The following is a 17,060-nucleotide window of genomic DNA, read 5'->3' as shown; positions in this document are numbered from 1 at the left end:
CAGATGCTGGTTTGACATCTTTATTATGTTCAACAGCTGATGGTTAAAAGACATTTACAGGTTCTACAGTAACATTCTCAGTATCTATCCCAGTTAAGTCTCATGTCAGAAATAACTGATGTTCTACCTTTTGCTTGACAGCCAGGTGTCAAACCCACCATGTAGCGCCACTTCTCAGGGATTTCTACTAATGAAGCCCCAGCTTATTTATTTAAAGTATGTTTTAGGCATTCAAGTTGAGGCTCTAATAGCAATACTTTGACATTTTGAAAAAAATGCTTATTCCCTTTTTTTGCCCAAAGTTAGATGAGAAGATTGATATGACTCATGTCTGTACAGTAAATATAACGCTACAGCCAGCAGGCCATTAGCTTAGCGTGCAGACACTCAGTGGTATCAATCTTCTCATCCAACTCCAAGAAAGCAAATACGCTTTTTTCCCCCCAAAAATCAAACCATTCCTTTAAAAACTAACAAAAGCGAGCAGATATTTCACCTAAAGGACACTTTGACAGTCATCGACACATGATGATTGCGAGGACCAAACCTGAGATCTTAAGGCTACTATTCTATTTACGTTGCCACAAACTGGTTTTCTTTGAATCGTAAAGGCAGATTCTTCTACTTCAATGTTTTCTAATGCGATTTAAAAAGCAGAGAGGCCCTCAGCAGACCTCAAGCAAGTGGGTTTAGTTCCTCCTTGTCATGCCTTTCCACAGCTTTCTTCTCCTGATGTTAGGATCAGAACAGAGTAGCAGTTATAATGGAACATCTAAAATGCTCAACACAAAGGACAAAATGCCTTAGCATTGTTGTCAAGGCAACTTTGTCCTCTTTACTTTCACTTCATTTAGTGTGCAGACCTTGGCAGCAATATGAATATTAGGAAATATACCTAAGAGAAGAGATTTCTACTGAACCTATGAACAGTAAGATAAGCTGCCAACACCTGGATCTACATAAGAGAACGTACGCTTACAGTCTTTTTACATGTTCACATGATCTCTGTGGCATTATACTGAACACTGTGCAAGTCCAGCAATGCAAACGTGACTTTGAGTTGGAACTGATACTAAACTCCTCATGAGCAGATCTACGTTCCATGCACGCTGTGTGAATAGAAACCAACATCCCATCTTGAGAATGTCCCCACCTCAGGGTCGTCCCTGAGTCCAATGTCTCATCTTTTCCACCTTCCATCACACTTTGCTCCGTTTTGAGTGGCTCTCTGCCGGAGGAGCTGCCCGCTTGTTGCGATGGTGGGGGAAGGTTGGCATCAGGTCTGGTTCACAGGCTGCACAGAGACAACATAAGGACTTACAGTCGATCAGAGCCAGCTGATACAGCTGACACTGCTGATACAGGTCCAAAACCTTTTTACTCACGTAGAGGCTTCTCTTTGTAGTAGGAACTGTCCAGACAATCTTTGGCAGTAGCTCTGGATCAGGGACATGCACAGTAATCAGTTATTGATGGCTCTTGCCAATTTAACATAACTGACAAAGAAATTGTTACTACCTCCAAATCTTTGAATCAGCTTTGTGTTAGGAATGACAGACAAAAACCATACTGTTACAGTTATCCGGGGAAATACTGCACTGGCCATTTATAGTACAGTAAAAAAGGGTCAAGTGAGACAGAAGTGGTGCTCCGGCTGACTGTAGCAGGCTCAGCTTTAAAGATAAATAGCGCTTTAAAGTTAGCCTAAATTGTGGTGAGGGAAAACCTGGCCTCACCCCAAGATCTTTGAAGAAAAATGGTTTCTATGGTTACCCACAAGATGCTCTTTACATGCACACTTTGTGATAATCACATGCTGTCTGGGGAAAAATCAAGCAGTTGTTTTGCAGGGATCATTTATGGTTAAATTAAGCCCCAAATCTGTGCAACAAATGGTTTCAACCCAATATAAACAATTTATGAGACATAATAGAGCAAATAGCTTATTATATTTCCATCATAATGTTCTAAGCCACTGTAAACCTTGACATTGGAATAGGCGCCTAACTAAAACACAATGTTTATTACTGATTTATTACTACAACACCTTGACACAGTGATGTTTTAGGCTAGAGCCTCATTATAATTAACAGTAAGCTATACTTTGTAAGCAGCACTGTTCTGTATTATGAATTAAACGCAGTACTATATTTTGAAACAGTCAAAACAATTCAGTAAATGGAGAAGATGTCCGATTTATTACTTTATTATTCAATTAGATGGTAATCTGCATAAGAAATAAAGAAAACATTTGGCCATATATTTGTTATAATAATCATCCGCTTATAGTTATCAATTTGACGCAGACAGACGTGATCATTAAATGAGGTCCTTTTTGTAAAAAGCAGTTGACAGTAAGAAGGTGAGGCGAGGTCTTCCCTACAGCACGATCAAGGGATCGGCAACCATAAGACCAAAACTTCCGCTAAAGCCAAGTTAACATTTGAACTGAGTTTGCTTTTTTGCTTGAATACATACAACTAACAAAAGTTATTTTGTTAGTAATAAAACTACTACACTTTATTTATTACAGCCATCACATCAACTTATTTTAGACTTGACAATTTATTCCTTAACGTTTAATGTAGTAAGAATAATTCAAATCGTTTTCATCCAAAGTCAACTTTTTCATCTTTCTTGCATCAACCTGCCCTTTTCTTCTTATGCTTTGTTTCAAGATACAGACAATCTTTTGTCTTTGTTAAACAAGTTGATTAAGACTAAATATTCTTACTGCACAAAGGTGTCTAGGACAGAAATTACTTTAGAAGATTAAGATTGAAGATTAAATCATCCAAAACTAGTTGTAGGTAGGTCCAACAGAAATGGTGTTCATATATTAGGACATCAGCGTTAAGTATCTTATACTATATATATAACACTGGATCATTATTACTTACTGTGACATTTCAAATGCTTTCTGTGAAAAGGACTGTCCTGAGTACAGATTTGTAAGTGCGTGCGCGTGTGTGATTACCTGCGCTGTGGGTTGTACATGAAGAGCAGGTTGAGCAGTCTGTGTCCAGCATCAGACAGCCAAGTGAACTTATTCTTCAGGTTGTTGTACGGCTGCTTCCTCAGACTGTACTGACCAATGAGGGGCAGCTTAGAAAAACCCTGTGACACACACACACACACACAAATCCAATTTGGCATATTCCTTTGACATCATCAGACATCACAGAGACTTTCGCTTGAGCTGAAGACATTTTGAGAACAAGTCTCACTGGCCAGATGTTTTCATTAGGTGTTCCCAGCAGCTGAACGATCAGGTCCACCTGCTGGATCTCAGAGGTTCCAGGCAGCAGAGGTTTGTGCGCCAGCAGCTCAGCCAGGATACAGCCGACAGCCCTGCAAAAAAACATCATGGCAAGATAAGCGTTTGCAACAATGCGTGCCATCTTATGTAGTATATGAGAAAGTCTGATATTTTATCTCTTGTAAAAAATGTTTTATAAAGGATAAGCAAGTCAATGGATTTCGAGTGGTTAAAGTAGATAATGAAATTATAATTCTTCACTTAAGGCGAGACACTACAGGCAAACATATCCCCTCTGAAGATTTCTCCTAAATTTACCAAGAGTTAGCAATAATTAAGGCCTCATTTGCATATTTAGACATAACATTTCAGAATATTTTTGATACAATAAAAAATTGTCTTAATGCAAAATGTATGAATTTTACAATACATATCTTTAAAGGACCTTTTCTCTAAAGGAGGTTTTTCTCAGACTGAGCCAGAAATCTCCACCTCAGCAGCACTTACATACACCAAACCTTCCACTTTCACTCCTCTCTATATTCTGAAGCTTGGTTCACATTTCATTCAGAGCCTGAATTATAGAATAAAGTTGCCTCTGGAAAAACCTTTGACTTTAATATGTCAACAAAATGAAATAAGAATTCAATCCAATGTTCAGATTTCTGTTCCTGAAATGTCATTTGCATATTTAAACATTTTACATTGTTTATTTTAAACTATTTCAGAAGATAACTGCATTATTGTGCCTCACCACATGTCCAGAGCTGTAGTCTGAGTCTTGGTCCCTAGGAGGAGCTCTGGAGCTCTGTACCTGCAGACAGATGAAGGGCAAAAGGAGCACATATCGTGACTGAGACATGGCCCGAGGTAATGCAACTAAAGGAGGAGGATAACTCAAAGAGATTAAAAGGGGGAGTTTCCACTGAGGCTGCACAAGCACAATGTCAGCAACACAAGCTTATCTGCAGGACACAACACACTCATTCACACATACAGAAACAGAATGAGGCTAAAGCAGTATTTATAGTAAACATGGCTGAGAGGCCCACTCACCACAGTGTGACAACTCGAGGCGTCATGGGCTGCTGGGGGATGCCGTACATCCTGGCCAACCCAAAATCAGCTGTATATAGTAGAAACAAAAAAACAGATCCATGAAAATACTACTAATAATAACTTCATTAAAGTCCATAAAATAGTGAAACATTTCCCAGAGCCAGGTGACATTCAAATAGCTTGTTTTGACACTCAAAGACTAATATGGAAAAGAAAATACTGAGAAAAAATCATAACATTTGTGAAGCTGGAACCACAAAATATTTGGCAACTTTGCTGAATAAATGGCAATTAATCAAGTATGTATCATACTATCATATTTGATACATATGTATCAAGTATTTTCAATCAACTCATTGATTAATCAACACGTATATCAGCTTGTAAATAGTAGGTAGGAGACAGACAGACAGACAGACAGACAGAGAAAGAGGTCAAAGGTGAGTGCTGGCAGAGTTTGGGATACATGTCAGTACAGGAATAATGGGATTATAGTGACAGCTGCTAATAGTGATGACTCACCAATCTTAACGCAGCCTTTGTCTGTCATCAACAGATTAGACACCTTCAGGTCCCTGATAACAAGATTGAAGAGGATAATGAGCCAGTTCCCAATGCTTTCAACCCTCTTCACTCGTCATGCAATTGTAATTTATTTGAGTGCAAAAGTGCTTTAAAACTTTTTCAGTGACATATTTTATTCTTTCTGATCACATCTGCATCAGATTTGTTGGAGTTTGGTCAAGTCGGATGGGGAGCGTTTGTAAAAAACTTCCCATCATTCCCCTGACAGACTGAACTCTCCCACACTGTCTAGCTGTGGTATAACTCCCACTAAGGTCTTTACATCTCAGCAGTAGTAAAATGTGTTTGACCTTCATGTTAATGTTGCCTTAAATGGACATGAACTCACAAAATATATAGATTTACTTCACTTTTTTCTTAATGAAGAATTCTGAACTCTAAAATCATCTCCTTAGCTCCATTCATTACCTTTGCATCCCAGCATTAGATGTGACTTAAACCAGATCAGTCTACTTAACTAATCCAACTGCCTGGCTGAATGACGCAAAGCAGCACAAAGCAGTAGAAAAAAAAAAGAGACTACTGAACAGCTGAATGAATTTGAAACATAAACAAGATAAACAATGCTAGAGATACAGCAAGCCAGTTTATAAAGCTTCATACCATGAGTCATATGGTGATGTGACTTTGTTTACATTGTACGTCAGTAACAAATGTACTGCGTTTCCCAGAACAACTTCCAACTACATCAAGAGAAGAAGCCTGACCCTTTGCATTCAGCTGTGGGTGGCACAGGCAGCATCGTCGGGACAAGAGCTCTCGAGTCGAGAAAAAGTGCGAACATATAGTGGCTCCAGCTCTTTGATTATGTGGCACTGATCCACACCTGACATGTAGTTCATCTGCAGCCCCTCAGATAAATTGATCAAATATTGCTGTAAGTAGATATACAAGTCTCTGCATACAAATACCTGGCTGGGTGTTTGAAACAGAGAATTCTAAGTTCTGCCTTCCAATAGGCGATCTAGAGTCCCTCTATTGAAACACAACAGGCTGAAGGATTCTTTTATACATCAGCCTAACTAAGCTGTGAATCCAGAGGATATAACATGATCATTTTGATGTTTGAATGTGTTTTGTATATCTACATAAAGGGTCATATGTGTAACTGTAGGTTCAACCTGTACATTTCTTGAATGGAACTGCCTTGTATTGTATCCTATTTTCCTAAAATCTGAACTATATATCAGTATGGAATTCTGTTTAAAGGAAATTCAGGGATTTAGGATGCTATGCTTTCTATATTTTTCTATACACCTTAAGAATTATGTCAAAATGTGTTTGCATTTCCAAATGTCTGAATATTTTTGTATTAGGCCAATACAATATAAATATAAATAGACTATCACAACTTAGCAGTTGGGTCAACAATTAGAAATCACTTAGATTGAGATAACCTGAACAAATTGTTATCCATCTATCCAACTAGTCTGACTACAGCAATGCAACTCATGCTAGCATGTAACAACTAGCAACTCATGCTAGCATCTACTTGATGTGTGTGTCTGTAGATTACAACAAGACAGTTAGCTGACCAGGTACTATTGTTCATTAGCAAACAAGGTGCCATCATATAAACACAAATGTATTGCCAGCGTTATTGGTTCAGATTAGTTTTTTGAGTACAGAAACAGCAGGGTTAGCTTTTGGGACTGACTTTTCTGGGACCGACCTGTGTATAATGAAGTTGTGGTGGAGATACTCCAAGCCTCTGAGCAACTGAAGGACGATACATTTCACCTGCAAAAGGAGAGCATAAGAGAACATATCAGGGAGTCATGCAGACCAAATAAATGACGTCTTGTCAAGAGGATGTTTAGTTACATTCAAGGGTCCTTGAGGGGATTTCAAGGGGCCAAAATAATAAAGCATTTTTTATATTTCTTTACAACTAAATTCACTACATATGCTTTTAGTTCAGAGATGTCCACTGTCACATACACTACAGTTTACACCCCACAAAAAATGTAAACAGTTATCAAAAAAATGCACTGTTCCATTCCCTGCTGTGTGCAGCACTGGGCTTGTGACCCCTCTAAATAAAACAAAATCTAGGTCTGCTGCTGGAGTACCACAGGTGGCAGACAAGGCTAGCCCCCATCAGCCTCTTTATCACGAATCTTATACAATACAATAACATCTGTTGCACATGGTTATGGGGGTCCCATGACAAATTATATTATATAGGATTGGTGGTAGACTGATAAAGACTATGCAAAAAAGAAATCCAGTAATACCAATTGAAAACTAAACAGATTATGGAACTTCACTCTGTCCTACCTGAGCCTCAGAGAACGGTGTCTGCATGTTTTCCAGCAGACTGGCCAGATCCTGTTCACAATAACTCATCACCAGAAACAAGCTGAAAAAGAAACACACAGATTTAAAGAAAAAGAGTGTTGAGACAGCAGTAAAACAGGTTGTGACAGATCCTCAAGTTACATTGCACCCAGAGAAACGTGCAGAGTAACTGTTGCTGTAGAATATTCTCCTTTATTGCTTGTGAATCTACCCTAACAACATTATGCTGGTGTAAGTATGTGTACTACCTCTCCAGTTGACTGCCAACAACCACTTCTTTCAACTCCACTATGTTGGGATGTCTCAGCCTCAGCAGCAGGGTGATCTCTCTGAGGCTACTGATTGGGATCCCTGACAGAAAAAAAGCAGGGAATCAGCAGCTTCAACAACTTTTACAGGTCATTTAAACAGCAACTACAAAAAGTTCAGGCATTCTGGACACCATGAAACAAAACACTGTAAATAAAATGTGGATACTAATGAATAATATGTTGCAAATGTTCTTGCAATGTTTAAGGTGGGACATAAGAAAGACAATATAAATTAGCTGATATGTCAAATGTGGGTTCAGGAGAAGATATATCTCTATAACTACTCGCTCAACTCCTCTACGCCACACCATCAGGCCAAAACTCCCACATGTATTCAAAACATACCAAAATCTTAATGGGCAGAATGTATTTGAAATAATTAAGACAAATGACGCTCCCAACATTCCCCCCAAAAAAGATAATTCAAGGCAAACAACACATGCAAAATTACAAACAACAGAAATACTGCATTAAAAACACTCACTCATACATATGTATTAGTTGATAGTTGATTAGGATTGATCTTACCATCTTTCTCTTTGTCCATCCGGACCTTCTTTAATGCCACAATCTCATCTGACTTGGTGTCTCGGGCTCGGTCTACAGGAAACAGTTTATTTACTGAGCAGTTAAAATGAGCTGCTATTTTCCTAGGCAAACCAACTGATTAATGTGTCCAACATTAATGACTTACACACAATGCCGTAAGTTCCTTCTCCTATGCGATTAAATTTCTCAAACTCTCTAACACTTCTGCAGCTCCCAAACTGAAAAAGAGTAAAAAGACAGAGATGGCTCAGAGGCGCTCTTCACTACAGTGAAATTCATGCATCATGTTTGTCTCGAGTAGTAGTTTAAAAGATTTTACAGTCATTGCATTTTGAATACAACATTACCTACAGGATAAAGCCTCTAGAATAAATGTGGTTAATGGACAGACACTGGGAAGTTGCATTATTCCTCTGGATAGCTTCTTCTGAAATATTTTATGTATTCATAAATACTTATTGGATATTTAGTGAAGTTGAAATGAAATGATGAACAACAAAAAAATTAATAAAAGGACATTAACATATCTGAGGTGGCTAGTGTCACATGGTTGTGAATCCTATTCCAATGAAGTTAAATCAGTCCAAAAAAAGGGACCCTGAGGGAAGAGAGTTCACTTAGGACGAATCACTAAATGACGTAGAGAGTTGGGTGCTTTAACATGCAGGCTTATGTGTTGGTGGAAGCCAGTAATGGGCTAAGCTGCTGTTAGCGACAATAGCTCACGTTACATTACAGTTCATTTAGCTGACGCTTTTTTCTAAAGCGATTTACAATAAGTGCAAACAATCATGATGATACAACTCCGAACAGCAAGAATCTTGCAGGTACATTATCTTCAAATAGGTGAAATAATTTAAGTGCAGAACAATAGCTTCAAATAAGACAAACAAGGAACAATGCAGATTCGGTCCTGGTCGTGGAACAACGGACCAACTCTTCACTCTCGCAAGGATCCTGGAGGGGGCCTGGGAGTACACCCAACCGGTCTACATGTGTTTTGTGGATCTGGAGAAGGCGTATGACCGGGTCCCCCGGGTGATACTGTGGGAGGTGCTGTGGGATTATGGGGTGAGGGGTCACTTCTAAGGGCCATCCAATCCCTGTACTCCCAAAGTGAGAGTTATGTCCGGATACTCGGGAGTACCGGTAAGTCGGACTCGTTCCCAGTGAATGTTGGCCTCCGCCAGGGCTGCACTTTATCACCAATCCTGTTCGTGATTTTCATGGACAGGATATCGAGGCGTAGTCGTGGAGGAGAGGGGTTGCAGTTCGGTGGCCTGAGGTTCTCATCGCTGCTCTTTGCAGATGATGTGGTCCTGATGGCGTCATCGGTCTGTGACCTTCAGCAGTCACTGGATCGGTTCACAGCCGAGTGTGAAGCGGTTAGGATGAGGATCATCACCTCAAAATCTGAGGCCATGGCTCTCAGCAGGAAACCGGTGGATTGCCTACTCCGGGTAGGGAATGAGCCATTACCCCAAGTGAAGGAGTTCAAGTACCTCGGGGTCTTGTTCACGAGTGAGGGCACGATGGAGCGAGAGATTGGCCGGAGGTATTGCATTCGGTTTACCGCACCGTTGTGACGAAAAGAGAGCTGAGCCAGAAGGCAAAGCTATCTTCTGGGCGATCTTCGTTCCTACCCTCACCTATGGTCATGAAGGCTGGGTCATGACCGAAAGAACGAGATCACGGGTACAAGCGGCCAAAATGGGTTTTCTCAGACGGGTGGCTGGCATCTCCCCTAGAGATAGGGTGAGAAGCTCAGCCATCCGTGAGAGACTCGGAGTAGAGCCGCTGCTCCTTTGCGTTGAAAGGTGGTTTCAACGCAACCACCTGGGAAGAGACCCCCGGGGAAGACCCAGGACTCGGTGGAGAGATTATATCTCCTCACTAGCCTGGGAACGCCTCGGGATCCTCCAGTTGGAGCTGGCGGATATGGCCCGGAGAAGGGAAGTTTGGGGTTCCTTACTGGAGCTGCTGCCCCCGCGACCTGACCCCTGATAAGCAGTAGACGATGAATGGAAGACAAACAAAAAATTTTTTTTTTCAATGGGGAGCTCGTTCCACCATTTTGGAGCCACGATAGCAAACAGGCGGATTTGTTTGGAAGTGTTGATGAGATGGGTGAGAAAAGGAAGAAGGTCAGGAGCGATAGACTGGAGAAGGTGAGAGGGGATAGGGTACAGAGCCCTACCACCCGTAGGTGGTAAACAATATTGTCAGTCTAATCCTAGATCCTTCTAGATGCAGGCTTAAGTAGTTTAAAGCAAAGATCTTAATTTTACCTCAAAAGTTGACATGAAATGACTCATAGCAAAAGGCACCCTATAAATAATTACTTTTCCACAATGTACACTCATAAGCACTGATAGTGTGTTACTTTAACAACCGACGGACTCCCTTATGAAGAGAATGCCAAACTCCATTTAAAAATCAGCTAGTTTAATACCTAACGTTACCTTGCTTATCAGTGAACACTGGCAGCTAAGTTACCAAAATAAATTGACCATCGCTGCTAGCTTTTAAGCATATGATGTAAGAAAGTTTAACTTGTACAATAAATTAGCTGAATTCGTGTTATTGCTTGCTATTACCATTAGCTTCATACAGTTGTGTATGCGGATTGTGATTGATTTATATTAAGCGGAAGACATCTACACAGGGACATTTTCCCAATATATTTAATGTTGCCTGTGTCAACTATATGCCGAATTTCATACTAGTCCATCTTGAGTTGTGATAAGTGTTAACTTGTGACCTATGAGTTATGTATTGTTGCTGATAAGCAGGATATCTATAAACTATCAGAGTCCTGAACAGAGTTTGGCGTCACCTCCTCCCCACGCGGAGCTAATTCTCTTACCCTATCATTTTGAGGCACTGTGAATGTTCTATTGTTCTTGATAGACTTGAGCTTTATAGGGTCCGGTTCGTCCTCTCCTACGGTGTCCATTCTTTCATTTAAGATCGTTTTCAACCTCAGAAGACAAGAGTATCGTCCGTTATGGCTTTAACTCGACAGGCCGCAGCTCACTTAAATGGGCGCCGCCATAGTGTTTTGGTTTTAGCCACCAACAGGACAACTGAGTGCTTTCCCGGAGTTTGAACAGGCAGAGACACCGTGTGTCAACACACTCCTCTGCGGTTCGGACTGCAACTGGTTGGTATTTGTCAAGTCCATTTTGACTCCTTCTTCGCAAACTGTAATTAAAATAAAGAATACAATTTTAATATACATATATATATATATATATATATATATGTGTATATATATATATGTGTATATATATATATGTATATGTATATATGTATATGTATATATATCTACACACACACACACACATATATATATATATATATATATATATATATATATATATATACACACACATATATATATATATATATATATATATATATATATATATATATATATATATATATATATATATATATATATATATATATATATATATATGTGTGTATGTATATAAACATAACATAGAATATATAGCCTATATGGCTATCAGTTTTGTTATTAGAAGTACTGTGTGAGCAAATGGTAAGCATGGATGTAGTAGCAGAAGCATAAGCAATAGTAGATGTAGTGCTTAAAGGGCTACTCCAGCAATTTAGTATTGCACAAGTATTCCATGAAGACACATTTATTAAACGAATCGTCAAACGTGAAGCAGTAGCCTAGATCTAAAGACCCTAGTATCAGTCAAGATTCTTCCAAATTCTTAAAGCAAACAACATATTTTCATTAGACCATTAACTGTTTTACAGGCTGAGTAAAATGACACTTAAGAGGGATATTTCACATAGAAAGGGCATTTAGTTTTTATATTTAAGTAATATTTACTGCTGAATTAATTCTGTTTTTAATTATGTCCATTAAAAAAGTAAAACAATATTTGTAAACTTCTTCCACCACTGCTTTTAGTTTCATAGTTTGTGCTTGGTTTGATTTACCTTCTGTGACAGGACATGTTGAGTCACTGTCTTTTCACTTGTCTCTTCCCCACTACAAAGGGTTTGGAAGAAGGCTTTTGCTCTTTGATTGCATCAGCTATCGTCACGGCTGTTGAAGAATAGAGGTCTTCCCGTGATGGAGCTGTGATGATGATGGCAGGTGGACTTGGAGAAGAGTCCACTGATTCTGACTCAGTGTTGGACTGTGCTGGGGGGGGGCTCTCTCTACCTAGAGGGGTATCCGAGATGGAAGATACACCAAATATTATATATTTCTTACTTCTTATTATACATTTACTAAATTCCTGTTTACATTCAGTGTATTCAATTGCAAAACTATCTACCACACATTTATATTACTTTATTTTATATTTTAATTATGTTTATATTTTTGTCATACATTTGAACTTGCACTATTTTATGTCTTAAATTCTTATTTTGCTTTTACTGCGTAATTTTCCATATTAAAAATACATATTTAATGAGCATTGTTGCAGGGAGTCTGAAGTCCAAGATTGTCATTGCCAATAACTGATTCTCTGTAATAGTTGTTAATATGATAATAAAAAACTTGAACAATATTAACTATATATTACTGTAATATTTACCCATGACAACTGCTTCTTTGTTTTAGTAAAGTTTTACAATAAAGATGAATGAACCCAATAAACTCAGTAAAGGTGCTCTTTACTTGCACCCCATCTTCTCCAGTCCTCACACATATAGGAATACTGGACTCATTGGCCTGGGACAGGTGAGGTAAACCTGCTGACTAGTGACAGAGTGTTTGTGTGTGTGCGTGTGTGCGTGCTTAGGTGTGTGGTCACGGTGTTTCTGTTTGGTATGAAGAGCAACAGCACCTTTTAAATTGGATTGTGCTAATTATTTAAGAGTGTTAGGGCTGTGTCTACATCATATTGGCGTGTATTATCGTTAACGATGATCAACAATTAGGTTTGTTAATATATTCAACTGCTTTAATAAACAGGCACCAGACGCTTTTCCACTGCTGAACACAATTGTACCTTAGTAGATGAGGGAGCTGAGACATAGTACAAACTAACATAATCATAAAGAGGGCTTGGTGTACCGATAATTGTGGAGCTGCTTTGTTGGCTTGGTTGTTAATAAAACTGATAGCGAAGAAAATACAAATTTCAAAAGTTATCAGGGTGATCAGTCAGTCAGGTCAGTATACACAACAATATTCCCACATACAGTCCATGTACAGTACAGATATACCTCCCTGCATTTAAAGACAAACACAAAAATAATATTGTAAAGAATCTGGGTAACATATAATGTATTCCTTAAATAGCAATCTGTAAATCCAATCTGTAAATCACATGCTTACCGATTTGTTAATAATGTCATTGATAGGCCTATGTTTAGAATTTTCTATGGAGGTCATTTGAGTTCCTGTGTATTTTATTCCTACCTGGATATTCCTGATGGCTTGCTCCAGACCCCATTAGGCTTCAGTCAGCTGTTATACAGTCCTTACATGTCCACATACACGGTGCTCACATTTGGCCAGTCTATGCTACAGCACATTGCCACTCCCTCCCTGTTAGCGTCACTCGCTGTCTGGTTTAGACACTAATCCTCTGCATTTGCTCACAGCAGTAAGAGACACTGGATTTAAAGTGCAAATGGGGGTAACAAACTTTGAACCTCTGCACATTCCTCTGAAAATGTTGCACATTACTGCAGGAAACGACCACTTCCAATAACTGCACAGCTCCATTATATCAGTGAATATTTATTGTACATATTTCAAAAAATATTTTTCATTGTCATTTTCTTCAACTCAATTTATGTCTCTTGATACTTGCTTTTTAAATTTTTATTTTCTCTTACTATGTTTATGCTATGCACCAATACACCAAAACATTCCTTGTATATGAAATATGTTGATGAACGTTTTACATTTTGTCTTCACTTAACCCACAAACTGACAAGAAGCGATCCACCATGTGTAGTGTAGTGTATAATAATACTGTATTACAGAGCCCATAGTACTTTACTACAATATCAATTATTTAGTTTCTGTAATAGCTGGGGCATTACATTTAATGCTTTCCCATAAACATAAAACACTGATGAACAACAACGTAACATTTCTGCTTATTTATTTCAACTTTTCCTCTTAATGACCGTGTTTTTTTGGCTGATGGTGTGTCTATGAGGATACGCTCGCCCAGTGCCTCAGATACTCTAAATCATCTTCAATGTCATCTTCCTCCGTCTTGGCTTTGGGGAAGAAAAGAAAAGAAACTCTGAAGAAATTTGCTTGAATTAGTATCATGCAGCCAATTGTGCCTTGTGTTGTAACTTGGTATGTTTAGCTGTAATCATCAGCTTTCCGATTCTTTATAAAGAAGCTAACATGTGAGGTTGCCCACTGTCGCATTAACGCTACCAAACATGTCATCTGCTGCATCTGGCTCCATGCTGGATCTATGGTGTGACAAGTCCTCAGTTTTACAAACTAAGCTAAACTCAGTTTTTACCAGTTTGGGAAGGTGATGCAGTGGACAACACTTTGGGACAGAGGACTCTCTGCTCCATTCTGTTCTTCTCAAAGAGACTCTCATCCAAATTCTTCTCCAGCCACTCCAGCTCTGCCAGCAGCTCATCCTGAGGGAATCACACACACACAGAAAAGACTATTCAGTTCAAATAAACAAAGTCCATGTCTGATTTTACAAAAGTCACACTAAAATAAAATCCTTGGAGGAATTACTGTCATTGTACCTCATCAAATTCCACTCCAAAGCTCACAGATGTGTGGAGCGTGTCTGACATGTCTTGAGTCAGGTCGTGCTCCTCTGTAATGTCCTTGATCAGGTCATTCACCTTGTTGACAACATTTCTGCAACAGCCAGCAGAAAGTTTCAGTGAAACCTTTCTTTAAAATGATATTAGGCTAAACACAAAAAGAGGATGCCATAACATTTGCTGTGAGCTGAATCCAAACTCACGTTATCCCATGTAAATAGATAACATCTACTTCACTTAGATTCAGAATGCAACATTATAACTTGTATCCTTTATGGCTGACTTTTTGTGTGAGTTCTTGTTTTTATTCTGCATAATTTCTTCCAAATAGTCATACATGTCATTAATTCAAATGACCTGCTGATGTCTTTTCCCTTACATGTGTTCATGAGTGGACCTCATGGCCTTAACAGCACAGTCAGTGTACTTGAGATGTTTCTCGTACCACTTCTTTCTTCTCAGCGCCTGCAAAGCTGCTGTGAGGAGTGCATGGTGAGATATACAGTATATGAGTAGGAATGTTCTCAACAAGTGAACAAAAAATCTGACTATTGGGAATTGTTAAACAAAACAGCAGGGTCAGAGACATCACACAGATAAGTGTTGTTGAGCAACGCTATCTTAATGGCAGCTATAATTGTTACTGTATATAATACGTTTTCTTTCAGGAATGTATAAAAATATGGGAGGCCAGCATGTTTCTTGACAGAGAGCAGGATTTTTAGTTGCATAGTATTGAGATAACAGTATTCCACATTGTCAGACTTTTGACAGCAGATATAAGGATTTGTCACAGCAGGAAAAGCATAAATGTAAATGATTATGAATTAATGATGGATCAATTAATAATCCCAGTAAGACATTCTAGTGAGCCATCATGCACAGTAACAGGGACCACAAACTGGTGCATTTGTATGGAATACAGTTGTGTGATATGATGATATACTGTACAGTAAGATTATATAAATGTGTCAACACACTGTGGTATCTCTCCCTTAAATATATCTCATTGTAATAGACCATTTTACACAATGATTTTAATCAGTAAAGACTAATTTCTGACTATTTTGAATGTTTTCATCAGTGTTATAAAGTATCTTGATTTCAAAGGTTCAATTTATGTATGCATAAAAATATGGAAATGACAGTACTCCCATTTTAATCAACTGCTGATCAACACAGCACATAAATGCCAACAAAATTAAGCCATTGATAAAAACAATTAAACAGTGTTATCACAGTTTTATTTGCGAGATTAGCCAAAAGCAGACACTTCTTTCTAGTTGTTTTATCCATGAATAGTTTCTCAATTGATTTTTTCAGAAAATGTACTACACACCTGTGCAATGTATGACAAAATCTATTGCATTTATGCATGGATGTGTCTTGAATTCAAGAACTCTTTATGTGAGCTACACTGAATGGCATACACGTGTCACAGCTGTGACTAATACTAACATAAACTAACTAATAATACATTTGGGTTAGCTTAAAACTGGTCTAGGTTGCTTAGCTAGTTATATTAGCAAAAGTTAACCCTACGTGGTGTGCTAGCTTAATAACTAATGCTAGATTGTCGGCTAACACTGATATTACCTCTCCATGCTATGGTTTAATGTTCATTAAAGAATTATACACGGCATATATCAACACCTTTTAAAATTCCTCACCTTTTCTGTTCTTTCTGCTGTTGTTCTTGGCAATCAAAAGTTCCTGGTCAATCTTTTTCTTTAGAAATTCTTTCTTCTTCATCAGCAACTCCTCTCTCAATGGAAGTTTCTCCATCTCCTCTTGTAGGCAGGACGTCTTTTTCACCTTTTCTCCTCCACTAAATAGCTTACCAAACAAAGACATATCTGAGATGCTGGATGAAGCGCTGTGAATGACCAGCTTCAGGGCCCAGACTTGTGGCTTTGCACTGAATAATTGCTTGTAGCTGTCGCTGTCCGTAACTTGGAGACCACTTTCAAAAGAAAATAAGCGCTCTCTGCAGACAATAACCTTTCCAACCCGACTGTGCCATAGTAAAAATACACATTTATTGTGTTCACCCCTGTTTAAGGAAAGCTGCATGTGCACTTTCATTACATTCATGATAGTCACGGCATGGCTGGTTCAGGAAAGTGTGTTCATGTGAACTACTTAAAACGTTTTTTTTATTAAAGTGAGCCTTGACTAAGTACAACAACATTATATTAAAACAATTAGTATACCGGTATATTAGAGTAATGCAGAGG

General features: G+C 38.6%; 2 protein-coding genes across 3 annotated transcripts; both read right to left on the bottom strand.

Moving 5' to 3' along the window:
- Positions 1-6: 6 nt before the first annotated feature.
- Positions 7-11,063, bottom strand: cdk10 (cyclin dependent kinase 10). The gene is made up of 13 exons (XM_029433464.1): positions 10,931-11,063; positions 8,210-8,282; positions 8,044-8,115; positions 7,453-7,555; positions 7,184-7,265; positions 6,576-6,643; positions 4,841-4,893; positions 4,316-4,385; positions 4,014-4,073; positions 3,228-3,351; positions 2,978-3,117; positions 1,386-1,438; positions 7-1,294 (listed from the first exon to the last, which is right to left on the bottom strand). The coding sequence occupies exons 1-13, from the start codon at positions 11,018-11,020 to the stop codon at positions 1,200-1,202; spliced, it is 1,083 nt and encodes a 360-aa protein (XP_029289324.1). The 5' UTR covers positions 11,021-11,063; the 3' UTR covers positions 7-1,199.
- Positions 11,064-13,815: 2,752 nt separating this feature from the next.
- On the bottom strand, positions 13,816-16,722 carry LOC115009980 (charged multivesicular body protein 4b-like). 2 transcript variants are annotated; one of them, XM_029434341.1, is made up of 5 exons: positions 16,494-16,722; positions 15,203-15,299; positions 14,800-14,917; positions 14,556-14,682; positions 13,816-14,295 (listed from the first exon to the last, which is right to left on the bottom strand). In XM_029434341.1, the coding sequence occupies exons 1-5, from the start codon at positions 16,675-16,677 to the stop codon at positions 14,225-14,227; spliced, it is 597 nt and encodes a 198-aa protein (XP_029290201.1). In that variant the 5' UTR covers positions 16,678-16,722; the 3' UTR covers positions 13,816-14,224. The 2 variants fall into 2 exon arrangements, with proteins under 2 accessions (XP_029290201.1, XP_029290202.1); XM_029434342.1 differs by having other exon boundaries at positions 15,203-15,296.
- Positions 16,723-17,060: the final 338 nt, after the last annotated feature.

This window comes from Cottoperca gobio, chromosome 6 (assembly GCF_900634415.1).
Source record: "Cottoperca gobio chromosome 6, fCotGob3.1, whole genome shotgun sequence".
Taxonomy (NCBI): Eukaryota; Metazoa; Chordata; class Actinopteri; order Perciformes; family Bovichtidae; genus Cottoperca; species Cottoperca gobio.
The sequence above is the reverse complement of the archived record's forward strand: the minus strand, read 5'-3'. Positions and strand labels throughout refer to the sequence as shown.